The sequence below is a fragment of the Hipposideros armiger genome, unplaced genomic scaffold, assembly GCF_001890085.2.
Source record: "Hipposideros armiger isolate ML-2016 unplaced genomic scaffold, ASM189008v1 scaffold_904, whole genome shotgun sequence".
Classification (NCBI taxonomy): Eukaryota; Metazoa; Chordata; class Mammalia; order Chiroptera; family Hipposideridae; genus Hipposideros; species Hipposideros armiger.
Window position 1 is genome coordinate 347964 of NW_017732254.1, and position 27233 is coordinate 375196.

Here is a 27233-nt window from a genome sequence, read left to right on the forward strand (position 1 = left end):
AAAGTTGTGGGTTGTGAGTCAAACTAAACTAACTCATTCTGAATCTGGCTGCTGCTCCTTTCTAATTTTTCCTGACCTTCCCTTTCTTGGCAGCCTGAAGGTTCTAATATCTTGCATTCTGGCTAAGAGAACAGAACATATGGTTTGCTTGAAGATTCTTGTTAAATACTTGTCCATTAACCTGACAGTAGGAGGCGCTAAAGAGCAAAAACAGGAGTCAAATGAGACACCTCAAGTCCAAAGCAAACACACCTGCCCCCTGAAAAACATACTTGATTGTTTTAAGTTTTGGAAAGCCATATACAAAAAATAACTACTGACATTTTTCCCTTATGATTTTGGGACATTCTTTCATTAAGCTATTTCATAATTAATTCTATTATTCAGATATGACTTTTCTTTTCCCTTAGAGTAAACAGGTTTAAACAAATAAACAAACAGAAGCTTTAATCAAGGATTTAGGGTCTGGCTAGCATCAGGGATAATGTTTGGGTTTTGTTATAAATCTTAAGCAACATTTCATCAGCCTTTATGTTATCTATAGGTAATTCAGAAGACATTTTGCCCAGCTCCTACAGCTACCTGGAAGGAACTTCTTATCAACAAGCAATGCTTCTATCCAAAATTTGTGAAATAAAATTGTGTTATATTCTGAATAGTTTCTACATAATAACTAATATAGTGGTAGATAATCTCTGTAAACTAGTTGGAAATCATGACAACTAAATCTCACTGGAGGGGGCAAGATTCAATATCAATCTGTATCCATCCATCAGTAATTCAGATTCTAACTTGGGTTCCTTCATGTGCTCTACGTGGTTTGTTGAGTTTTCAAAGAAAGCCTGCATATGGGTAGGGATACTTAATCAGTGAAAGTGAGATTATTACAATAGTACAGATAAAGCTCCTTTACCCTTTTACAAATGGATATTTTTTTAAAAAACATTACAGACAATTCATCATTACCACCAAATTAGCTTATTCATACTGCAGATTATACAGACCAGTCTGCCAACTACAGTTGACCCTTCAACATCACAGGGGTTAGGTGTGTCAATACGCTGCACAGTTGAAAATCTACATAAAACTTTTGACTCCCCCAAAGCCTAACCACTAATAGCCTCCTGTTGACTGGAGGAAGACTTATTGATGACATTAACAGTCAATTAACACATGTTTTCTATGTTATTTGTATTATGTACTATATTCTTACAATAAGTGAGTTATAGAAAAGAAAATGTTATTAAGAAAATTATAAGAGGAAATGCACTTACAGTATGTATTGAAAAAAATCCGCATATAAGTTGACCCACACAGTTCGAACCAGTGTTGTTCAAGGGTCAACTGTATATGCTCTTCCCTTCTGGAACTTGTGTCTCATCTATCTCCTACTTCATACTCTAGCTCAGTGGTTCTCAACCTTCCTAATGCCACGACCCCTTAACACAGTTCCTCATGTTGTGGTGACCCCCAACCATAAAATGATTTTCGTTGCTACTCTATAACTGTAATTTTGCTACTGTTATGAATCGTAATGTAAATATCTTTTTGTTTTCCGATGGTCTTAGGTAACCCCTGTGAAAGGGTCGTTCGACCCCCAAAGGGGTTGCGACCCACAGGTTGAGAACCACTGCAGCTGATTGGCTCATAAACCACTTATCAGAGCATTTGAATGTTTTCATTCACTTATTCACCCATCCATCCATTCATCCATCCATTTAAAAGACATTTGTTGAGTGCATTTGCTAGGAGACTTGTATTATTATTTTAATCCTAACATCCACATGAGGCACATAGTCTTACTCCTATTTTATAGATGAGGAACTGGGACTCAAATAATTTAATTAACTTGCTAGACCAAGTGTGTAAATACCAGCATTTATGCCCATTCTCCTACTTCATACAGGACAGAAGAAGGCGGTAGATGATGTGTCGCAGTTTTTTACATTTTGTGTTAACATGATCCTCCACTGGCTTAAAACATAGAAAGTCACAACCCTTCCAGGGCTATCAAGCTCAGTGGAGGAAACGAGTACATCTGTTCACTTGTCACATTTGCTCTTTTCAAAAAACATAAAGTTACACAAATATTTGCCGTTCCATTAACTTATGTAATCTAGAGACTAGTGAACACAAAATGAAATTTTGCTTTTTGGGCTATTTGTCTTGCCATTAGCTAAAACATTATGACAAATTTCATCTGTAACATAAACAAACCTGAGTTATTTTTAAAGTCCAGAAAATGTGAAGTCAGTGCTGAACCTCAGTGGGAAACTAATTTTTACAACTGTCTCCCTCTTTGCATCAAGCCTCTTCTCCATTTGGTTTACATTTCGAAATCATGAAATGAACGTACCGTTCTGACCTCTAGCCATCTGTTGGCAGCTGAGAGAAATAAGTAGGCAATGTTGTTTGTGTCTGTCAATTCCAGCATACGTTGCTTAAATCTGGTTTCATGCCTTCAGAAAACAAAAAAATGTTATAATGTTAGCCACATAATGGGAGAAATAATAAAAACCAGTCACACTTACTACTACACTCTTTACTCAACAGAATGACAAACTGATGGGATGAAATGACTACTGAATGACTCCTACTTCAAAATAAAGGCCAGCTGCTACTGCTCTGAGGTACTCTCAGCAGAGATGGTGTGGTCCAGTGTTCCCTTCATTTCTCAAACCTCTGCTATGCAAAGAAACCTCTCTGATGACAAAGTACTATTAAAGATCATTTCATAAATTTCCACATGATTATTGTAGCCATAGAAACAAGGCATGGCCTATGTTGCAAGGGCCTTACACAAAACCAGAATAAGTTGTACAAAAATGCAAACTATCCCACCTATGTTTTATTGCATTTATTTTACTTTTCCAAATGGTGCAGTTAGAGTTGGGTGGAGATGCTTGGTGAGAACCAAAGAAAATCAGGAAACTATGCATTTGTAGCAAATATATACTTTAAAGTTTTTCTTTTTGGCCGCTATTTCTGGGTACCAAAAAAGGAAACACGGGTGACATGAAATAGAAGATGGGGGTCCTTTGAGATGGCTGATGTTCTTAAAAGAATGCAAGTTAAATATGATATCTTATGCCTCAAAGTTCTAAACTATTTGTAAGGATGGTCACTGTATGAAAGGAACCCTTAGTCTATGGTATTTACAGGGTTGTATGACACATACAGTTTAAATATTAATGCTTGACCAAATTAAGGTCATTCCTGGTGAATAACATAATCTGATCCAATTCTGTGTAAGCTATGTTATAAAGGAAACTTCTAATAAAAATCTTATCCATTTGAAGACGTGAGCCACTCTCATAGTAACTCAGGCTATATCGTGATAAATTTTTTCTAAATAACAAAAATAGTCTCTTTTCACTGTTTAGTTATTCTCCCTGAATATCAGAAACAATGGAAAGCTGGATAATATAATCAAAATAACTGTTTGAAGGTTGGAGGAAATGCCAAATCAAAATGTGATTATTCACTCTCTGCAGCCATAGCTTGTCTCACACAGACCTGTTTATGTGTCAGGTTTGCAAGAAATAGCCAAATTTCATGTGGCAGCCTAGCAGTGATTCCTGCTTGATAAAAGACTGCCCCAAGTCCCCCAAAATGTTCAAATCAATTTGTAAAACTTTATAATCAGCCATCTCTGTGTCAAAGAATGAATAAGTCTGGGTGGGGTGTTCACTTGGCCAGTGAAACCATCCATACAGGCCAATATAAAGCAGATACTTGATATCTGTCCAATCGATCTGATCGCTCCAATATGCCAAACCAGATAAATCAGATAATTGAGTCAGACAGTAACATCTGATCTAAAATAATCAAAGGATTCAGCAATCAGAGCCAAATAATGACCTCACATTGAGTTATGTAGCCTTGACCCGAATGCATGGCACAGAAGGACCTGTGCTGAACAGCACACTGGGACAGTACCGAGCAGTCCTAGGAATGTGCCTACCCTTTTGATGACCCTTTTAGAGATAAAGTGAATACTTAAAAGGTAGGATGGTTCACAGGGTGATAGCATTTACTGAGATAGAAGATATGAACTGTAAAGAGATACACCGACGTGAGGGCCATGCTTTCTGTACTTGCAATGTTAGGCAGATTTTCACCCAGTCATTCAGAAATATGTAGCAAGCACCAACTCCAAGTGAGACATTAGAACATACATATGAACAAGACATGACCTCTGCACTTGAGAAGCCCACTGTTTGTGAGGGAGGTAAACAAGGTACGTATTATTATAACAAGTAAGGATGGTACAACATAGAAGCTAGTTATAACACCCCTGTGCACAAAATGCTATATAATCACGAAGAAACAGGATGATTTACTGGCCAGAGGATCACGATGGCAGGCGATGGGGTGGAGGGAGGTGAGAAAAGTATAATTAAGCAAGGTTTCACAGAGGACTTGGAGGACGGTCCGAGTGGGGTTTTAAGGGATGAGCTGAATATTTCAGGTGAACAAGGGAGGACAAAAGCATTGGTAGTAGAAGGAACAACATGAGCAAAGACAGAAACAAGAAAACTCCAAACGTTCAGCAGCTCGAGATAGGGTCCTCTCCCTAGAGGAGCTGGGGTGGTGGAGAGACGGGAGGTGGTGCCAGTTGGACCAAAGCCAGTGAACTATATTTGAGATGAACATCAAACACTTCATTCTGACAAAGTGTTTTGTCTGGGACTCTTCTTACTCTTCCTTTAGTTTTAGGATATTGTTTCAGATACACTCTTACAGAGTTTGTAAATGGAATTGGCAACCGTCTGAAACAGCAATGAGAGGGGAGGGGTGGAAATGCAGTGAACATTCTTTCTGTGTGTTTCTATTTGGCAAGAAACCTTCTGTTTTCCTAATGGAAACTTTGACACACTCAGTCTGTATCTTTTTATCCACATCCAGCTCATCTTCTGAACATTCTTAGACCTTTATTCTGTCAGGCGAAAAATAATAGGAAAGGTCACTGAAATCTCAGTCTAATTTAACTGTGATACTTTCATGGTAAACTACTTGAGGGAGTTGACTGCCGCATGTGAGTACACCATGAACTCTGAACGCTGGGGAGGAAAAGCAGCCTAATCAGTAAATACTAACTTTTCCAAAAGCGCTAAAGACTCTGGGGACTCTGGGTAGCCTGAAAGAAAGGAAGAAATGGATGGAAAAGAATGTGTTTGATTCTTCGTTACAAGTACCAAACGTAATGATTATAGGATTTTATTCATGGTTGCAGGACCATCCCCACATTTTAAAATTTCCTTTGGTTTAAAAATGCTGATTGTTGTGGTACTTAATATTTACTTTAAAAATGAACTCTGGAAGATCTAAATCTGACTGAGAAGGACACAGGTACTTTTACCTAAAAGTTGGGTTGTCTTTTGTTTCTTTCCCTTATAATTCAAGTCTTGAAGCTTAACACATGCTATATGTGTTCTTATAGCTACCCGGGATTTTCCTGATGTAAAATTAGAAATAGGCTAAATTCTGCTCATGTGTTTACTGAAGACAGTAAATGAAAAATTTAAACCTTGACTCCTGGTGAAGTTCCTTTTTCATTCTAAACCATCTGCATTTCCTCCAAGATACGTTACCTGGTTCTAATCTTCATCATTGTCAGAAAAGAACCTCACCTTGTTCTTCAGGGAGAAAATAGAGGCTGCTATATGTTGAACCCATCAGCTTCCTGCTGATCCACCTACCACCTGGCCTGAGTCCAGTCACTGCTTACCCCCCCCCCCCACCTACCATGTTATCCTATCCATTTTCTTTATGGTTAGGGTAAAAAAGAAGAGCCATGTCTTTGTAGTCCTTACGTAGACTCAGCAAGAGAAGCACCTCAAATGTGTTCAATACTCAACTAGATTCACTTGAAAAGACTTGGTTGGTGAAAAATGCAATCTTTAGTGTGGTGTACTCTATGCTGGCTACTATTAAATATAAATATTAAGACAAAAATATAGATTTTTGTCTTAATATCTATATTCAATATCAATAACTAGTTTTGTCACCTCTAATAAAAGTCATTGCACACTCTGATGGGAAACATACCACTGCAGAAAACATGATGAAACCTATGTAGATTGATGTAGAAATGTTGTGGATGGTTGTATCTTTATATTACATTTTTTTACTCAATTATGTACACAATAATATAAACATTTCTTAAGTTAGAAAAATCTCTGATTGAAATCAACACACATTTGCATTTGGGGTTGAAGAAAGATATAATACTTTAAAATGTCAATTTTCTAGATAAAATGAAATATTCAGCGATGCCACCTTCTTTTCTGATTTACTTGAACAGGGACAACAGGACCCGGTAATTTTTTGAGTGTTAAGTAAACACTCTTGATCAAAAGCTTAGGATATTATTCTGTTAACCAACATTAAAGAAAACTGATTAAGTCCTAAAATAACTCTAGCATGATAATTTTTTTATTAATACATTTTTTAACTTGTTTTATGGGTGCCTCTTTGCTAATCACTGTGGTTACTGCTCTACATGCATTATTATTAATTAGTTCAATGCCCCTAAAAACCAAAATTGATTTCATCATTTCATAGGTGAGAAAAATGAGCCTGGGAATTTAAAAGCCTGGTCTACATCACACAGCTAGTATAATATCTTTCCAATGTGGTGCTTCATTCTTTCTTTATTCTCGTTAAAATTTCAGGTGATTAAACTCTACCTCTGCTCATTTATTGCCTAATTTTCTTTCTTTTAATTTAGAACACTGCCACAGACACAGCGTGTATCCAAAGAAAATGGTAGCAATTATCATTATTTGTAGATAAATATTTGTTGATAGCATACTTGCCTAATCAACAGAATGAAAACATGTTTACTCACCTAAATGCCCGAATGGTGGTGAGTCCTTCGGCTGTTTCTGAGAAGTGGCAAAGCAGAGGGAGCTGGGTACTATCGTCAAGTTCCTGGAGGTCCCTAGAACACAGCAGGGTGCAAAAATAAACTTCAGATGCCTTCAGACTCAAAGACCACCATGTTCGTTCTAAATTAAGGTTATTATTTGTCATTGTAACTATGTTCCTCTCACACCCAATTAGCAAAAACTTCAACAGCTTACAGTCTAAAAAGGAACAGAAAGATGGGTACAATGAATATAGGTCCAGGCTGAATGTTATGTGCTGTACAAAAATATCAGCTTTGTAGAACAGCTTAAGTAAATTGCTATGGCGGCACAGAAAAATGGGCAATAATTCATGTGTAGGAGATGGGTAATATACTCGTATGTATTTTTTGAGAATGTGGATTAGGCCAAACCGTAAACATAAGGAGGGCTTCTACCAAACAGACAAGAAGTGGTGCATTCCAGCAAAGGGAACAAGGACGAGCACAGAAGACGAAAGTACCTGGCAAGCTCCATCTAGCTGGTTGCCAGAATCCTTTGGGGGTGTTGTTGTGAGAAAGGCTGTATAAAGGACAGGTGGGACTCCATTGTAGAGGATCCTGGGTTAGTGGGAAAAAAATCACTGAAGACTAGAAATAAAACCATCAGAGCTGTGCTTAAGCAACACAGCTTGTGAGACAGTGTAAGGGATGAAAGAGAATGAATGAGTTAGGATAGCCTATATAGGGGGTGTTTTTAAAGTTCTGAATTAGGTGATGCTGGTGAGATTTAAAATAAGGGCAGGACTATGAAACAGTCTACTAGAAATAGCTTTCTAAACTGCTACAATAAATTAGTTGTAGCAAGGTGAATAAGAGAGAAGAGTCAAATATGGCTTAGTTGTTGCTTAGCACACTTGGAACATGACAGGGCTATTTACCAGGGTGGGGGACCCATAATGAAGATATTTGGAGAAAAAGATAATAAGTTTGGCTTTGGCCACAATGAGGTTGTAATCCTTACCTTCATGGAACTTCTATTCACAGGTCCTCCAACGAATATATACCGGGAGTGCCAAACAAATGTGTACACATTTTAAGAGATGTTATCTATGTATTACTTTTCAGAGTCCAGAGTGCTAACCATTACACAATGGAATCTATGTATTACTTTTTGAAATTGTATTGAATTACGTAGCAATTAAAATTGTATTACAATTTTAATACAGGTTTCTTCCTTCCTTAAAAATGCGCAATGAATGTTTGGTGGACCAATGTCTGAATCTCCCTTTTCATAATGATGCACATTCCTGACAACTTTTCTTAAAACCACATAGGCCAGCATTTCTAGAAGACAAGCTTAGAGTTATACCATGTGTTTCAAAACACTCCTTTTTTTTTTTTTTTTCCTTTATCAGTCTTATTTTCTGCCTTTCTATAGGTCTTTGGGGTGGAGGGAATTAGAGTAACAGCTCTGGCATTCACTTCAACTGAACTGATTCACTGTTACATAACCTTCAACAATCAATTTAGCGCATTCTGGGCTGTCTTTGTCATCTCCAAAGTCTTTATTGAAATTCTAAAATGAATTTGGTCACTGCAGAAACTGCAGATGAGGGGAGGGAAAAAGAGAGGGGAGGAGAATGAATATGAAGGAATGCGGAATAGTCTGCTATTTTTAAACAAAACTAAGTGGCTATTTGTAACTTTGACACAAGCAACAGGTGGTCACTACATGTAATGAAGGTGAAAAATTAGGAAGGAGATACCTTTGTTTACAGGACTATGTTTTGTGAAACCAAAAAGTTGAGGGTACAGCTTAATCGTGTCTTCTTGTGAGTAGGAACACACTTGCAGAGCTAACCACACATTAGATCTTTGATTTCCGATATTCAAAATGTTGTGGCATTTCCTGTAGCACCCCCCCCACCCCCGTTTGAATGCTCTTTGGTGTTTACAAAATAGTCTGTTAAGTTGCCTGAGCTTTCCAAAATGGGCAAGTTCTTCAGAGCATCACCATCTAGAAAGTTCTTTTTATATGGGAGATTTAAAATCAGGTAGTCATATTTGCTAGTTTTCAGAGGATTTCAAATAAGAATGGCATATAATCCATTATCAATGTTAATTCTTTAAAAACAGTCATTCCCCTTTATTTTAGCTGCTTACTACCAGTGTTAACAGGATCATCAAACTTACAATGAACAGAATTCACAATTCAAAATAATGGATTAGAACCATTTGCCTACCCTTTGCGCTCAATTTGTGTTGCTAAGGGGCAAAAACAGGCCCAAATAAGCATGTGATTAAATGAAGTAAGACATGATTGTTTAATTCAGTGGTGAGAAGGCAAGGATAGATTTAAAAACCGCCAGCAGAAATGAAGTAATTAAACTTTTTTTCCCCTCTGGCAAGTATCATCAACAGTAACACCAGAAAAAATGAAAGGACGAATGTGATGGCTACCCTCTCCCTTTTGGTCCGAATTTGCTATAAGAAAAGGGAATGAGGCTGGGAATGAAAAAGCACTCTAGATTCAATATAGATCCCTAACATGTGAAGAACCCTAATTCATAGTCCTGAGGGAAAAACAACTATACTTTTTAAACTCAGAAATGTCATATGATGTATTCAGAAATTCCCAACCTCTTGCCTTGGTACCTTCCCTGATTTTTCTTCATCTTTCCTGCACTCAAGTCCTATTAAGTATTTTTAGTTTATTAAGTAAACTCAGTATCTGCCTTCCTATCCCAGCACTTAATTCATATATGAGGGTTACTTTATATATGTTTTTATCTTCCCAAGAGACTGTTTCTTGACAACAGGTTCTTGTTATGCTGATTTCTTCACCTGCCACATGGCATATACAATTATTTGCAACACAGTAAATGCTTAATAAGTGTTTGTTGAAATAAAGTGATTATTGTAACGATTTAAGATTTATGAGCAACTTATAGGAGGGCTTGAAAGTTAAATTGAAAATTTAAGAACAACTGGTTTCATTTAACTATTCAACATCTCAGCAAATGACAAATCCTATATTAATAGAAGAATTTAAAGTGCATGTTTAATGTCCCAATCTGAAAATTTCCAATCTCTTATTAAAGTTACAACACTCCTTTCAGAGAGTCAAGACTATCTACTTTTATAGTCATTCTATCTTTTTAACCTTTTTTATTTTTACTGGTTTTGTTTGTTTGTTTTACAGAATGTATTTTAAGCATTTAAAAATATTCTATGTTTTCCTCCCCACTTGTGGAATATAATAATATTAAACCACTTATCCTTTGGGACTGTATTTAATTTTGTAAGTTTTCTGTCAATATCATGTTCAGAGAAAGGACAGTAGAACGAAAAATCTGGCCCAATCTGTGGACTCACAACTCAATAGATCAATACTATATGTCCAGGGAGAGCTGTGCAAGTCTCAGACAACAAAATACAGAAACAATTATAACAGATCTCCAAATAAAACATCATTTCAGGATAAGTTTCATCATGTTAAAAATAGGTTGCATTGCCAAATTCCATACCTTATCTTGAAAAACACTATAGCAAATCTGGATCACAGTAAAACAAGTATAGAGTTTTTTTAAAGATAAATCGAACAATGTTTTACTTACTTAGAGGCCACTCGGAAGTACTTCTGGATAAAATAAAAGGCAACCCCAAGAGGCACAAGGGCAACCAGGAACACCGGGGTGGCATAAGAAATCATGCCGATGGCAGACAGGCAGAGCAGTGTGGAGCGAGTGAGAGATTCCAAAGTTGGAGGGATGTGCTATCAAAAAGGTAGTTTGAAAGGAAAATGTTTTAACTCAAATAAAACATTGGTTACAATTCAACAAAATATTCATTTCATATTAATGTTAAGCTATATAGTTAGTTACAAAAGTCACATATAAACATTTTTATTGTAAGCAGTTCTTCAGTCCTTCCACTTCACTCACTTCCCATTGATTAGTATATTTATCCACCTATCTACCGATCTACTTATCATCAGATATCTACCTACCTACCTATTCATCTTAAGGATTTTATGTAAGTGGCACCATGCCATAAATCTTATTTGTCCGTGTGCTTGTTTTATTTTACGGAACAAGACAGATTATAAATCTTCCCATGCTGCTATATGCAAATCTTTTTCCTTTTAATGGCTGCACAGTATTAAACGTATTTAGCTATTCCTCTACTGTAAGACATTTAAATTAATTTTTGTAATTAATTGCTTAGTCAGATCTTTTGCATGTTTTTGATTGGATTATCTTCCTTATTGATTTTTAGTTTCTTTTTATATATTATGGATGTTTATCCTCTTTCTTTACATATGTTGCCAGTTTTTCTCCCAGTTAACCTGTTATATTTTAAATTTGTCTTTGATGCTTTTGCACAAATGGAAGTTTAAAATTTTATGCACTCATTTCTGTTGGCCTTTTCCATGATTACTTCTGAGTTTTGTGTTTTATTTAAAAAGACCTTTCTAATCCCAAAATTCTAGAACTAATCTATAATTTACTTTATAGTTTTATGTTTTTAATGCCCATCTTTATTCCATATATATTTGCTTTGTATTTTATAGATAGCTAGCTATCCCAACATCCTTTATTGAAAACAATAATCCTTTTCTTACTGATTCAAGGTACCACATTTATCCTATGTTAAGTCTCTATATATGCTGGTGTTTTCTAATTCTCCATTTTGTTCTTTTGATCTACTTGTTTTCTGTGATCACCAGAGTGTGTTAATTTTATAGTATTTTGGAGGTATGTGATAGGAAAATTCTCTCTGGAAATACAGGATTTTTTTGATTTCCAGAATTGATAGGTCTCTTCATGTTAGGTTTATTTCTATTTATTTCTAGTTTTTGTTGTTACAAATGAAATTTATTTTTTACTTAATTTTTTAATTGCTGTAGAGAAAGTTATTGCTTCTATATCATATGTCTTATACAGATACTCTGCTGAACTTTCTAATTGGTTCTTTATTGTACTAATTGTTTTGAAATCTCTAGTTGGCAATCATATCATCTTCCAAATAAGGACTGTTTTTGTCTCTTGTTTTTCAATATGTATTCCTTATGAAGTGGTTTAGATGCAGTGTGAACTGACACCAATGCCATGAAAACATCAAAACTTTTCAGCATACTTTTTCGTCAGCTGCAAGCATCAAGCACTCTTTTTCTAAATTGAGGGTAATTTAGGTGGTCATAAGGCCACTCTGGGAAATCAAAAAAGGCAAAGGCTGGATTTGATGGATTCTTTTCTCTATCATCCTATGGGGTCTGTTCTCAGAGTGATCCAATTTCAGAGTCTGAGGTCTTTAATTTCAGGACAAACTTCTAAAGGCCTAAGGATCTAAGACTAAACTGGGCATCCTTCGAATATTCCTAAAATATCACACCATCTGACGTTTCTCTCATTTGAGCCAATGAAATAAAAGTAAAGGACATGTAAGCTTGGCAGTCCATCCTTTACTTTGGGAGACACTCTAGATCAATGTTAAACTTTAAAAAACCTTACTGTGAATGGAGATACAACCTTGAACAAAATCATTCCTTTTTATTAAATTTAAATGTTAATTTATTCTTTGTTATTTCTCTTCATGCAAACTCTCTAAGTATTCGCTTCTACAAATTATTTTGAGATAAGGTTTTCCTTAAAGGTTTTAGTCTAGAAATCATTTAGGTATATAATATTACTATGAATGCAGACAGGCTTTCATTTAAGTTTTAGAAATCCTCTATTGTTAACAGGAATCATGGTTTATCTCAAAACATTACTTAGCTTACACTAAGAAATTTATTTTTGAACTTGGAAGTAGCTTTGGCACTCACCTGATCAATGATATTTGTATCTGCTGAAAAGCGGTTGAGAATCAGTCCCAGGGGTGTGGTATCAAAGAATCTAGGCAATAAACAGATTGGAATGCATGATAACACTAAACTATCTGTAACCTGAGCACCATTAATGAACATCTTGAAGTCATGAAAATGAGAAGGTCCCTATTCATTTGCTCAAGGACTGAATAAATTCTTTCAAATTTCACATTTCACTTCAATTTAAAAGTGCACATTTTTATGATTTTATGAGTGGGAGTAAGAAATAACTATATTTTTTTACCTTATTGGTCCAAGAATTATCTTATTGAGGAGATTGTGGTGAAGATTTTTGGCAGCTGTGAGACCCATCCATTCTACAGTGAGCGATGTAACAAGGCAGAGGAAAATACCTGCTCCGCAAAGTATGCTAAATCCAGCCACATAGAAGGTCTAAGAAGCAACCAACACAAAAAGCAGAGATGAAATAAATGATCATTTGAGTTTTTTCTTACTAGAACACCAAATAGAATCTCAAAGTCAGACAATATTGTCAACTTCATTGTCTGTCACCAGCTTAGACAGTTGAAGGAGTACAGATTTTGGAGACTTACAGCAGAAACCCTACCACAATCCTAAGGCCATGTCCCTATATGCTTCCTTCGCTCGCTTTCAAGGTTTGCCTAAGGGCAGATGAAGCTTAGTCTCTGTTCCCAGGTTTGAAATATTCTTGGCTTTCTGTATTGAGTTCATTCTTTCTATCCGAAATTTTGGAATGAATAGCTAATTCACTGGTATAGGCAGTTAAAATCAAATACCATCACAATAACAAAAGTCCCCATTTGTATGTTACACACACACACACACACACACACACACACACACACACACACAATCACGTGTGTATAATAAGTCCCTTAAATCCAAATCCAAATATTATCATTAAATGTTTCTTATGATAAACTTTAAAAAATTAAAGTGATAATAATAGATTCCATTTTGGAAGTTTATTCTATTTCAGGTCCTATTCTAACTAGATTACTGAATCACTCCAAAAGTTCTGTGACATTTGGGCTATTAGTATCGCACTGGATAAAAGGGTATCACTGTTAATCTCAACATTTCCTGGTTGATTGAAAAACAGCAGCCACTCTACCTGATCAGCTTTTCCAGTGTTGTTTATACTGTACTCCGATGTCCATGTGGCCAGCCAGTAGTCTATAGCTACGATGACTGAATGCTTCAAAAGCTTTGAGAAAATCATCAGGAAGAGCAAAAAGAATCCTCCAGAAGTGAGGTACCGCCAACAGGTTTTCCACGGCATTTTAGTTCTCAGCCGCATCACAGTGGACATGTTGTCATCCTCATCTTCCTCCTCTTCTTCCTCTGCATACAAAACACTTGTTTAAGCTTCAAATGGGCAGCACGTAGACAGAATTTATATTATCCCACAAAAAAAGCCTATAAAAAGTTCCCTCAAATTTATAGACATACAAGTATCAGTCTTAGAAAATGTAAATGATTTTAGCAGGAAAAACCTCATTTAAAAAAAATAGATGAAAATGAATAAATAAATGAATGAATGAGGTAGTGAAAAATACACATAAAATCCATGTCTGGATGCTATAATTTGCTGATTTATTACACATCAAATTGACTCTAATTATAGACTATAACTTTACTAGGTTACTGAAGTAATTGTGTTGCCAGTAAAACCACATGCCTGGCCTGAAAATATTTATATGTAATTCTTAGAACTTGAAATTTCTGAATTTGTAAAACTGCCCCAGGAAGAAATAGATTCCGAAATTTGTCCACCACCTAAGAGGGCATACTCCCTGCTCTCTATGGCCCATTTTAGATGTGGTCATGGGTAAGGAGAGACCTTCCAGAGGGCAAAGCCTGGAGCCACAGAGAACACTAGGCAGGGAGTGCCGCTCAGATGTTTAAACCATCTGGAAACGCCAAGACGGCTATCCTAAGAACATACTCCAATAGGAGGACAGGAAATTTTGGCATTTCCTGACCAGCAAAATTTGATCATTTGTGTGGTCCAGCGACTGTTGTGCATTTCCCGTCCTTTCCTTTTCCAAAGGCGCTTTTCATTGCAGTTACCCCATATACACTCCACTACTGCAGAGTGAGCAGGTGTGGGCAGGAAGGACAGACAACTTGCCTTTGGTTTATAGGTTATCAAACCACAGAGATCTAAATACGGATACGGTGGGAAGGCTGAGCACAACCAAGGATCCCAATATCTGAGCTGGATACAGTCAATGCACAGGTCTCATATAATCTCTTCTGGAAGGAACAGGTTCAAAGAGGTGGACACTTGCAAACTGCGAGCTGTCTTCCCAATATCCACTTTCTGTTTCCATGTTAATTGAAATTTCAACTTGCTTATATGCCTACTCAGCTAAAGACAGAATTCCGTCCCTTCCCCAGTACTTAATCTGTCCATGTGATGAACTGAACTGGCCAGTGGTGAGCAGAGAAACAATATGTGCAACTATTCTCATTCTTCTCTTCCTGTCTGTCTGGCTTGAATAGACAGACTGATAGGACCAGGAGCAGCAACTTAGTAGATTATATGTACCGTACTGGGCAATTGTATATACGTTACAGTAATACCTTGGTTTGCGAGCATAATTCATTCCGGAAACAAACTATTCATATTGCAAGACATCACTCGTTTACCACGTTAAAATGTATTAGAAATGTTTGCTCATCTTGCGGAACACTCACAAACCACGTTACTCGCAATCCAAGGTTTTACTGTACTTCATTTTACTCTGTAAGGAAAGTACTTTTATCTTATTTTATACCTGAGAAAATGGATTAACACAGCAAGCCCAGGGCAGAGTCAACCTCTCAAATGATCTCCACTTGAACACTGCAGAGCGTCATTGGACACGACTCCACTTTCAGTATGCATTAGAAATAACTGGTTTAGAATTCTAGGGGCTGACTCTAACATTCTTTAAAGACATTTTTACACATAACAAATTGAAGTGCAAAATCTCCATTCATTCATTCACTCGGTAAGTGTTTGTTGAAACACTGAATAGGTATCATCTAAAACATAAAGGCAGCACATTTTGGTGGTGGTAGTGATTTTTTGTCTTGAAATAATTTTCTGTTTCTTAAATGGCTTGTGGAAATGCAGCCTCAAGCAAAAACTGTATAGGAAACAATAAAATGTAGTGTATTTATTCTATGGACTGAAGTGTGATTTATCTTACAAACCTCTTGGCAATTAATGCCAAGGCAATGTAATTATTTCATCTCATTCCTCAAATTTCCAGTAAATCTTTTTTCCCTTCTTATATCTTATTAGACCCAGGAAATTGAAACATAACAAATGGCTTTCTAATTATCTTATTCTTCATTGTTATATTGTCATGAAACCCCATGAGGACTTACTGAATGATTCAAGTATATTTCAAAACAGTATTATCTCCAGATTCCCCATCTATTGTTTATTCCTGAAGGACTGACATTTATTAATAACTTAATGTGTTCATTATACTAGATCTTTCCAGGTTATCTGAACAAGGGTCCAGATTCATTTACAAACTACTGCCTTTTCCATTCCACTCTCTCACACATTGTACAAATAGACTAAGACACACCATGGGAAATTCCTCAGATGCCTACTGATTGAGTCCATATGCCTTTCCTTCACTCCTATTCTTTTCCTTTTCAGTATTATGTATTCGATTTAGATCTTTTTCCCCCTGCAACGGGGCTTGCTATTCCTCAGAGACACACTCATACAATTGCCAAGGTAAAACCCTCATGTCATCCTATTCCCCATTTGAATGTTTCAGATAGACGTAAGAAAAAGATCTACCTTCATCTTCATCTTCCATTTGGGCTTTGGCCTCTCTCGAATACATGGCTCTTCGAAGAGTTTTCCTCTCTAAAGTTGTTTGGTCAGCTTCCATATCCTACAGCAAACATCATGCTATCATTCAAGGAGCTCAGAGCCATAGGAAGGCTTTGACTTACTTATCAGTGACCCAACCCACACATACCGATAATTAGTTACCTTTACCAGTCTGGGCTCTCTGCTCCCTCTAGAGATCACAACTCCTGTTATAGGAGCGGTGGTGGGGCAATGCCTGAGGTTTGTAGGAAGTACTTCAGAGCTAAGATGTGCAGAGCAGGAAGAAGCCCGAAAGAGTAGTAAGGATATGATGGAGCTGACCCCGGTGGGGGGCGGAGCGGGGGGTAGACACCTCCCCCAGCCATAAAGCAGAATTCCACTACTGACACTTATTTAATTTTACATCACTTTCTCCCTGTAATTTCTCTGACTAAAGATTTACTTATATTAATAAATATCTTCCTTTAAAATACATGTAGTTCTAAACTTGTTGAAGCACTATACCAGTTATCCACTGTTATGCATTACTAAATCAGAATGAGTTTCTTTCGCATCTCACTAAGGTAGCTAGCTGCACAACAGAGAGGGACTTCAACAGAAATTGAAGGAACAGAGGTAATTTTGAAGCAAATGGGAAATGAGGGTACCTAGGTGTCTAGTAGTTTAGAGAAAAGACCTAGGAGGGAGATATACGCAGAAAGAGGGGCGGGGGGGAAGGTGCCAAAACCAAACTGCAAATGTTTAAGCATTGATCCTGACTTGTCCTGTGCTCAAGAAACGGAAAACATTTTGTTTTCTCCACTCCTCTGTTTCCAACACCCCTGCCCTCCCCCAGCCTTCCAAACTGGAGTAGCACTGTGTTACATTGTAAGTTAAATCAGCTTCTGCAGGACATTCTGGGAAACTAACCATATCCTTTTTCTGTGGGGAAATGCATTCTGAGTTCCAAACAACAGGCCCACAAGCTTTTGGAATCTATGATAATTTGAGGATTTCCTGTATATGCTGGTACAAAAAAAAAGAATCACAGATTGTTACACCAACAAACCAATAAACCTTTGAAGTGATCAGTCTCTAGGCAGTGATTTTGGTTTGGGGTTTATTTATTTATTTAGCCTCATATAACACGTGTGATTCAGGAGACTTGCTATTCTAAAAGGCTCTATTGCTTCCAGATTTTTAGTGAAAAAAGAGTAAAAGTGAAAGTGTCTCCTAAATAGTATTTTTTCAGAAACAACTTCACATCAGCTATTAATTTTGCCTAGTGATATGAAAACATTTGTATATGAGATGAGGTAAAACATAAAATTAAAGAACACTGATACTTTGGGAATAGTATAATGAAATAAAATGAACCTGCACAATGAAAAATATAATATTTGGGTCTTGTTCAACCTCCACACTGTGTGAGCCAAAGATAAAACATCTCGTAGACATTTAAAAACAAAATCTTTAAAATAATTTTTCTTATGAGTAAATACTCATATTAGGGTCACAACAAGTTAAATATTTTAAATTGTGTTGATATTTGGATTAAGTAAATATGAATTGAGTTTCATTTATCCAATAAATATTTATTGAATGCTTGTATGGGTCAGGTCAAGTTGAGGATTGGGGGCTGAGGAAGGAAACATCAAATGATGCTAGTTTGTTTTGCTTAATAACATAAAGATAATGGTTGACGTCATCCAAGGTAGAATTTTTAATAATATTTAAATCAGCTGGAAGGTTATCTCCTTCTCCCTTGCAGAGTTTTCATTGCTATCGTTTTGACACATTCCTTTCTGTTTAACCCTTAACAGTTTAACAGTTCTGTCTAAAGCTCTGTGACAGAATGTTTTGTGGGTCTTTTAGTTTCTTTCACCTTCCTCCTCTGCTTGCTTGCTCTGTTCTAGCTCTAGGCCGGCCTTTCTCAGTCTTGGCACTATTGCCACTTTGGGCTAGATAAGTCCTTGTTGTTCGGGCTGCCCTGTGCATTGTGGGATGTTTAACAGCATCCCTGTCTTCTACTCACTAGAAGCCAGTACCGTTTACCCCCCAGTCATGACAATCAAAAATGTCTCTAGATCTTGCCAAATGTCCCCTAGATGGCAAAATCAACCTTATAATTGAGAACCAGTGCTCTAGGCAAACGCCCAATCCTGCCACGTAACTTAAACAAGAAGTTGTTGCTACAAACACTTCCCCAAGGTGTTCTAGTGGTCTTGTCCCCACAGTGTGACTCACCCTGGCTTCAATAAATTCAGGTGCCTGTCCTCCCCTAGGTGGCAGTACCCTCCCTTCACCCCCAGGTGAGGAATCTGGGCACTTCCATGGTTCATTCTGGATTCTATTGGCCACCATTCCACCTTACAACTGGATTCACCCTGTCCACACCCCCCTCAGCTGATTTAGAACCCTGTAATATATCTTTAATTATAGAGCTATGGTACCTCTAGTGATTACTTCATTTCTAAATACAACTTAATGCACTTTCTTCCTGGCTTGCTTAATAGTAATACTTAGTAGTATTAGTACAAAATCAAGCCAACAGCTAGTTAGCTCACTCGTGCGTGCGCGCTCTCTCTTTCTCTCTCTCTCTTTCTGATTTCTGGGGTTTTGTGAGAATTAAATGAGATTGTGTAAAAAATGCTTCAAAGTGGGCTTTAAAAGTATACAAATGTAAAATTTTGTTGTATTACTTTCTGATCACCTTCCTCCACCCTTAACTCTATCCCATGCATGTTTTACAACTTCACCCACAGCTCACAGATCTTCCTTTTTACAAAATTATCTTGGATTTTGTTTTGCCCATGACCTACCCCCATTAGTAGGTGTTGAATAAAACTATTCTCACATTACAGATGAGAAAAATAAGACTAAGGATATACCACCCTTAAGCAAGGAGTTTGCTTAAGTTTTAAGCATACAATAATTGCAATATAGTTCAAATTCAAATGAAAATCCTCTAAAAACCTGACAATACTTCATCCAAAAGATATCACTGAAACTTTATAGTTCCAAAGTAGCCTATTTGTTAATGCCATATAAATATACACTTACTTTGGATTTTAAATAAGAACTATTATCAAATATTAAATTTAAATACTTTTTTGCAATTTTTTTTTGTAATTATATAGTAGATTTCTGACTCTTCTTAACTGGACTCTGAACTCTTCTAAACAATGAGCAATTACCTTTTCTAACTCTTGATCTTGCCGATTCATAAGTGTTTTCCAGTGTTCATAGAGCTCAACGTCTTTGGTTTGAATGTCCTTCAAAGTCCCTTCTCTTAGGACACTCCCATCTTTCATGGCTATGATCTAAGGAAAGCACATATTAGCAGAACTGTGACAAACACCCTTATTGGGCCAAATTAATTACCTTTAACTCGGACAGCATTTCTCAGTGTTCTTATTTAGTTATATGGCTATAATATAAAAATCAATAAAACTTCTTCTAAACACTCACCCAGTCAGCATGTGTTAGATACTGTAATTTATGGGTCACAAGAACGAGTGTCCTCTTGTCGTCTTGGAGGAATTTCAATATCCCCTCCTGCATTAAGTGATCACTCAAGTGAATGTCCAGGGCAGAGAATGGGTCATCCTACAACCAGTAAAACGGAAAGGAGATAACAACTTTCTTTACTCTTTATGTAACTTAATTCCTCTAGAAAGCAGAAATACAAGTAACAAAGAAAAAATTGTCCCTCAAATCCAATTTAAAAAAAAAAAACAGATTTCATATAACTTTAAATTATCAGAAAAATTAAATTAAAATGAAAGATTTTATTTTCTCTTTCACCTTAATTTTTTTAAAGTAAATAATATTTAAAGTGGTTTGAATTCTTCTATATATAAAATATTCAAGTTCAAAAACCAACATTTCTTGACAACCTTTAACAATAAACTAAAACAAAGAGTGAAATGATAATTGGAGGACCTGAATTTTAGATGATAAAAACAGGCATAGACTCTGGACCAAGATGGCAACATGGGAGGCTCCCGAATTTCCTACCAACGATGGAGCTTTTATAAGACACAGGCTTTAGACTCTGACCTTACAGATTATAATTCAATAGGTCTAGGGTGGTACTGAGATTTCTATGGTTTTTAGGAAGCCTCACAGACAAGCCTTATCCACAGCCTCAATAGCTCACCACTGGAATGGAATACTATGCTTACTTACCCCTATGTCCACCAAGATTGTATTTCCTAGAACTTCTTTTTTGCTAACAAATATAAATGAGAAGACCTATAATCTTGTCCAGCACCATCCACACTCCCCCATTAATGATCCTCATGGTTAAGAAACTCATAACCATGTGGGCATCTCAGTCTCTTGGCTGTCAATCCCAGCATCCCCCAACTCTCAACCTTACCTGGTCTGATTTATACTGTGAGAATTTGTTTCCCCTATATTCTCTATGATTTCACAAGTAAAACCAGCTTTCCTTGAGTTACTTGACTTGTCTCTTTAGAGATTCACTGGTCCAGAAGGAAAAATGAAGTCAACATAAAAGTAAAGGCCACATCCTTACCAAGAAGACAATGTTGGTATTTTGATAGAGAGCTCGTGCCACACAGATTCTTTGCCTCTGACCCCCACTCAGGTTAATGCCCTAGAGAAGAAACATCCATAAACATCTACCTTTTCCATTAGTAAATGATCTGTTGGTTAAAAAAATTACCTGTAAATACAAACTTCTCTAAAAAAAAAAAATCTTTAAAATTATGGTAATTTACTAATGAAACTGTGATAACATTGATAAGATAAAACGAAAGCTATCTACTGGTCAATACCTAAATTATATTAAGGAATTTTTGGCTGATAATGTTAATCCTTCTTTCACTCTGATGAGAGCTCTGTTGTACAGAAGCATTAATAACCAAAACACTGGGTGAGTGCTGAAGGCTGAAAGCAATTCCACATTTTTTCTCATTTTTGTGAATTGTGTCTGTAGTGTACTTAACATATACCTCTTAAATTTGCTCTTACAAGTTTTGTTCAATAGAACTCTGCAGCAATATACTTTTATAATCAAATGTGAGTTATATATTTAAAAACTAGCACAGTAAGTCCTCATTTAACGTCATCGTCATCATTCCTGGAACTGCCGCAAAACAACATATAACAAAATCAATTTTACCACAGGATAATTGATATAAACAAAAGTTAAGTTCCTATGGCACCTCAACATTATAACAAAATGACACTGAATGAAACAATGTTATTCCAGGACCTGCTGTATTCATTGAGCACTTAGCATGTGTCAGAGTTATGTGAATGGTTTTACATTCCTCATTTTTTTATCCTCATAGCAATTATAATATGTAGGTACTATTATCCTATAAAATATGTAGGTACATATTTTACACATGTAGAAACTGAGACTCTGAGAAGTTAAGTTCATGCTCTTAAATACCATATACTTGTACACTATGCAGCAATAAAGAAGAGTCATTAGAAATGCAGACTAGAGAATCGGACTAATTCCAGCTGCACCGCAAATTCTGTGATTGGGCCCTTAACCTCTCTCAGCCTTCATTTTCTCAGCTTCAACACACAAATAACAATAACACCCGTATACGAGATTTTTTGTGAAATGTAGATAGTACATATAAAACCTTTTGCCCAATACTTGACACCCATAAGGGATTAAATTTTTGGCAACATTGTTATAAAGATTACATACAGGTATAAATATTTTTCAGCCAGGCAGAATAGTACAATGCCGATGAAAAACATGTTTACACAAAGAAAACAAGAACACTTTAACAAGAATAAATCGATGTTGACAAGAGTGGAAGAAGTTGTCAGAAGCAATCTCTGTTTCCAAATCAACTCAAAGTAAACTCCAAGTAAGCAAAAATAAATCTGATCATTTTCCTTGAGAACTCTCGAGTGGCCAGGACAATGTTAAGTATATGGTGATTACTCAACAAACACTTAAGGGAGAGTGGCATCAAAGAGCGCCTCTCTTCCGGTTTCTGGAACTTGTTACTAGGACAACACACACATCCTAAACTCTCAGGCTTTATTATGCTTCATTAAAGGTTAAAGACACCAAAAAGACTTTTCTAGATTTTTGTTCATCATTTAGTTAAACTAGCCATAGCTCACCCTCTCTCCAATTTCAGTTTGGTCTCCAAATGGTAGTAAGTCAATATCTGGCTGAAGAGAACAGGCATCTGTGACAGCTTTATACCTTTAGGAGAAATGATTTTCAGTTTTTAGAACACTATTAATATCCTGCCCATAAACTAAGTCCCAGGTTCAATATCTTAGAAGCTGAAATACAACAGCTACTGGAACAACATTTATTGAGCAATTGTATATATTAGCCTGTACACTAGGTTTATGGATACAGAGATAAATAGATATTGGTTCCTACTCTTACAAAGCTGGTAAATGGCGCACGAGACTGATACAGAGTGATACAATAAAAATGTCCCTGGTTAGGTGCTCTAGCAGAAGCAGGCACCAAGTGCTCCTGGAATACGTAGGAAGAAATGGCTGACCACTCTGAGAAGTTAGTAACATCTCTGCAGAGGAAGCAGTGTGTAAACTGCATCCAGCAAGATGAGTCATAACTTGCCAGAAAGAAAGTGAGGGAAAGGAAGCTTAAAAAAAAAACTACACTGGGCTGGCCGAGTGGTGCATTGGTTAAGAGCTGGCTTGGGACACCAGCTCTGAGCAGCAGGGCCGCGGTTCAGATCCCATATGAGGGCCAGTGACGCTGCCCTCTACAGCTAAGATGCTGAACAACAGCTCGATCTGGAGCTGGGCTGTCGTGAGTCGCTGGCAACGGCGTAGGCTGCAGCCCCTGCTGCAGTAGGCTGCCTTAAGCTACCATGAGTGGCTGGAAGCCAGTGTGAGTGGCCGGCAGCCGGTGTGGGATGCCAAGAGCCACTATGAGTGGCCGTCCAGAGACTGGCAATCCATCTGCCTCACTTGGGAAGAGCACAATGATAATACCAACATGGGCCAGTGAAGCAACGTCCTCCACAACTAGACTGAAGAACAAAAGGATACCAGCTTGTCTGTTCCCCTTTCCCCGATTCCTCAGTGCTGTCCCCCTTCTTCAATTCCCCAATAAAATCTTTAAAAAAAAAAAACAAAAAAAACTGCACAAAAAGTAGAAGAGTTCATGGTGCATATGAGGGCCACCAGGAGGCGCGCCGGGAGTTAACGCCCAGTGGGTATTATGTAAGTGGGTATCTGTGCAGACTATCATGCGTGCTGACAGGAGACAAAGCGGACAGTGATGAGGACTGACAGTACTCCAACTGGACTGGGCATCAGGTGGATTGGTAAAATAGGGAAGTATAGAGATGGAAAGTGCTGGGGAAAATACCAATGGTTTCATTTTCTCAATCACCTAGTCCTAAAATATTCAGGGCATTTTTGATGCTTCCCCTTCTTCTCCCTGCTCTTAGTTGTCCATTCTTATTCTAGAATGATATTTTTTCTATCAATCACCTCTTCTTGTCCATTTCTACCAGCTCCCCTCAGAGGTAGGCAACAAACACTTCATGCCTGGATAATTATTCCAACAAACTTCTATTAATAAATGTCTCCTTGCTCCTCATTCAGATCCATCCCATATATCTCTGCCATGACACTGCCAGGTGGAACGTCACATTTACCTTATTATTTCTCTTTCTAAAACGTGCTGTGCTTCTCTAGAATACCCACAATTATGTCCAGTCGGCTTTCAAGGCCCTCCACTACTTTGTCTCGTCATTCCTTTACAATCTAGTTTCCCACTTGTTGATATCCCCCAATCCCTTTTTGCCTGATTTGTTTCCAGGCCCCAGGTGACACCATGTCATTTTGGTTCTTCCCACACTGTCTGTTTCCTGTTCTTGTCCCCTTCCTCATGTCTCTCCCCTGACCTAATTCACCTCAACTTTCAAGACCCAGCTTAGGGTCTTAAGACCTACCCTTTTGAAGGTGGCTTAAAGAAAAGATCATACCTTTGTACATTCATTCCAGTGATATTTAAAAGATGAGTGAAAGATGGCATATTCTGGCTGCCCCCAGTCACTAGATGCCCCCAGATCCCAATTTTCATCTTATTTCCAGAGTTAACCATTCTTATGTTCCTTACTTGGGTTTTTCCTTCTGCTTACCAGTAATCTCATCACTGTCACCACCAGCAGCCCTCCCCACCTCACACACACATACACACAAACATCATTGTCTGCTGTTTAGTTTTGGTGTACAAATTGTTTTCAGTAAGCATACAGAATGGGCTTAAGCTTCCAATTTAGCTTCTCTTAAAAGAGTTGAATCAAAAGATCTGGTGATGAGGTTGGAAGTAGGGCAAGCAGGGACAAAAAGAATTCCCAATGTAAAGATTCCAGACACCATGGACCAAACAAAAGGATTAGAAATAGTTGCTCGTTTTAGTTCTAAATTTTATACATTCAAAATTACCTCTGCTTGTTGAAAGGACTTCCAAAGGTAATATTTTCTTCTACTGTAGCATTTAATAGCCAAGGCTTTTGAGCTGCATAAGCCACAGAATACCTGCTCCTACTGTAAAATGGAAAAAAAACCAAAAACACCAAAATTATGCAAGGATGCTACACTGTATGTGTATTTTAGTGTAATTAAGTAAAATAAAAGTGATAAAATGTCTCAAACACAGAAATGGAAAACTTCTGAAAGAGAACATTTTAACAACCCCCAACCTTATTAATTAATGGTTAAATATACTACCTAAAGGGAATAGAATTTAATCAAAATGTCACACAATGTGCAAAATTTGATTTTGCTATGCTGCAGAAGTGTTTTCAGGTAGAAACTATAACTGAAATTTTATTTTCTAAAATAAGTATAATTTTTAAAATAATTAAAAGATTAATAATTCACTCTCATTGTCAAAGAAATTTTACTTTATGTAACTATGAATTTTCTGTACAGACTTTAAAAAATGATGTGAATTGATACTATAATTATAATATGTGTTTGTGGCTTAGTCAAATCAACATATTTTAAGGTAATAGATAATACATAAATATTTTAAAACAAAGAATAATATCTTGAGGAGTCCATTTTAATATTGAAATAAGTACAAAACTAGAAACTATGTATTTCAGTACAGATTGAAATAGGTTTTTGCTAAAATGATAACCCCTTGCTCCATTTTTGGGCTTGCAAATTCTATTGGATGTCTATATATGAGACTTCAATTTGCAATAATTGGGAAAATGCATGTGAGCTAAAGATAAAGAAAATGATGGGACTGGGGTAGGGAAGGGGTCAGCTTAAAAATCATACTTCCAGTTAGTTCATTGTCTTTAAGTACTAATTAAGGAATTAAGGTTAAAAGAAAGTAATATTAAGGAAAAGAATAGTTAGAAATGCTCCGTGATCATCCTGAAACATTATGTCTGGGGGTTTAGAAAACATGATTAATATATAGTATGGTAGTAGTCCCTTACATCACCAGATGTGCAGTAAAAACAGTGGTTCCCAACTTCTGACATCTGCTTCCCCTCCCCGCAAGCCTTTTAAATGTTTTTTTTTCTTTTTTAAATACATAAAGCACTTGGCTCTCCATCTCTACTTTATTCACAGGTTCTATCACTGTTTAACTCATAAACAATATACATATTGATTCTTATATTTTTATTTTATGAAATCCCAAACCCAATTTGCTACATTGAGTTTCAGCCAAAGTTGACACACAGGTGACTCACTGAGGGGAAAACACTTGACACAATCGGCCATTTTGTTTGGGAAATTCATTCTTTTAGCAGCCTGCAAGTATTGGGAACCACTGCTATTGGAAATATACTAGCCCATTTTAATAAATAACTTTATACATCATCAGCATGAACAAATGACTAGGAGTAAGAGATGGAGTATTAAGTAAAGTCTGAGAAAGGAAGTTATTCTTATTAAATGCAGATTAAAGTAGAAATAATACCTTCTGGTTGCTTCAAAAGAAGGGTCAGATTCATTTACACTGCAAGTATGGCAAACAATGTTCATTAATTATGAAACGTAAATATAGAATGACTGTCTGCACATATCAGGTAAGAGATAAAATAAACATTAAACATTTTAATAGTTACATTTCCAAAATTGTTTTAATATTAAAAGACAAATCAAATATAGTCTTCTTTTATGTCTTCATTGTGCAGGAAATAATAAGTATGCATAAGCTTTCAAAAGATAGATAGTACTGTTTGTTCTCTTTATTTTATTTTTTTTTTGTTTCAGGTGTACAAAGCAATGTAAATGGTTAGACATTCACACCCTTCACAAAGTGATAACCTCCCCTCATCTACTACTCCTCTGACATCGTATATAGCTGTTATAATACCATTGACTATATTCCCTATGCTATTCTCCACATCCCATGACTACACACACTCTCTCTCTGTCTCTCTCTCTCTCAAGGTCTGACAATTAAGTTTGCAAACTTGTTGCAATGATGTTGCTAACCTTCTTTGATATCCTAGGGATTATTCATTAAAATTTTGTACCAACTGGACAAACAGTTAACCAAGTTTACTATTTGGAAGTGCTGAAAAGGCTGCGTGAAAAAGTTAGACCACCTGAACTTTTCGCCAACAATTCATGACTCTTGCATCACGACAATGCACCAGCTCACACGGGACTCTCTGTGAGGGAGTTTTTAGCCAGTAAACAAATAACTGTATTGGAACACCTTCCCTAGTCAC

At 36.7% G+C, this 27233-nt stretch overlaps 1 protein-coding gene across 1 annotated transcript in view; it reads right to left on the minus strand.

Annotated features, from left to right (window-relative positions):
- ABCC9 (ATP binding cassette subfamily C member 9) overlaps positions 1 to 27233 on the minus strand; it is a 109133-nt gene that overhangs the window by 23514 nt on the left and 58386 nt on the right. Inside the window, exons 13-25 of the mRNA XM_019630365.1 lie at positions 26474 to 26512; positions 24976 to 25077; positions 22657 to 22741; positions 21074 to 21154; positions 20002 to 20139; positions 19728 to 19853; positions 16516 to 16612; positions 13819 to 14048; positions 12967 to 13115; positions 12681 to 12750; positions 10471 to 10628; positions 6854 to 6946; positions 2357 to 2459 (exon numbers count right to left, since the gene is read on the minus strand). Of these exons, the coding sequence (XP_019485910.1) occupies positions 2357 to 2459; positions 6854 to 6946; positions 10471 to 10628; positions 12681 to 12750; positions 12967 to 13115; positions 13819 to 14048; positions 16516 to 16612; positions 19728 to 19853; positions 20002 to 20139; positions 21074 to 21154; positions 22657 to 22741; positions 24976 to 25077; positions 26474 to 26512 (1471 nt within the window). The remainder of the gene's footprint in view (positions 1 to 2356; positions 2460 to 6853; positions 6947 to 10470; positions 10629 to 12680; positions 12751 to 12966; positions 13116 to 13818; positions 14049 to 16515; positions 16613 to 19727; positions 19854 to 20001; positions 20140 to 21073; positions 21155 to 22656; positions 22742 to 24975; positions 25078 to 26473; positions 26513 to 27233) is intronic.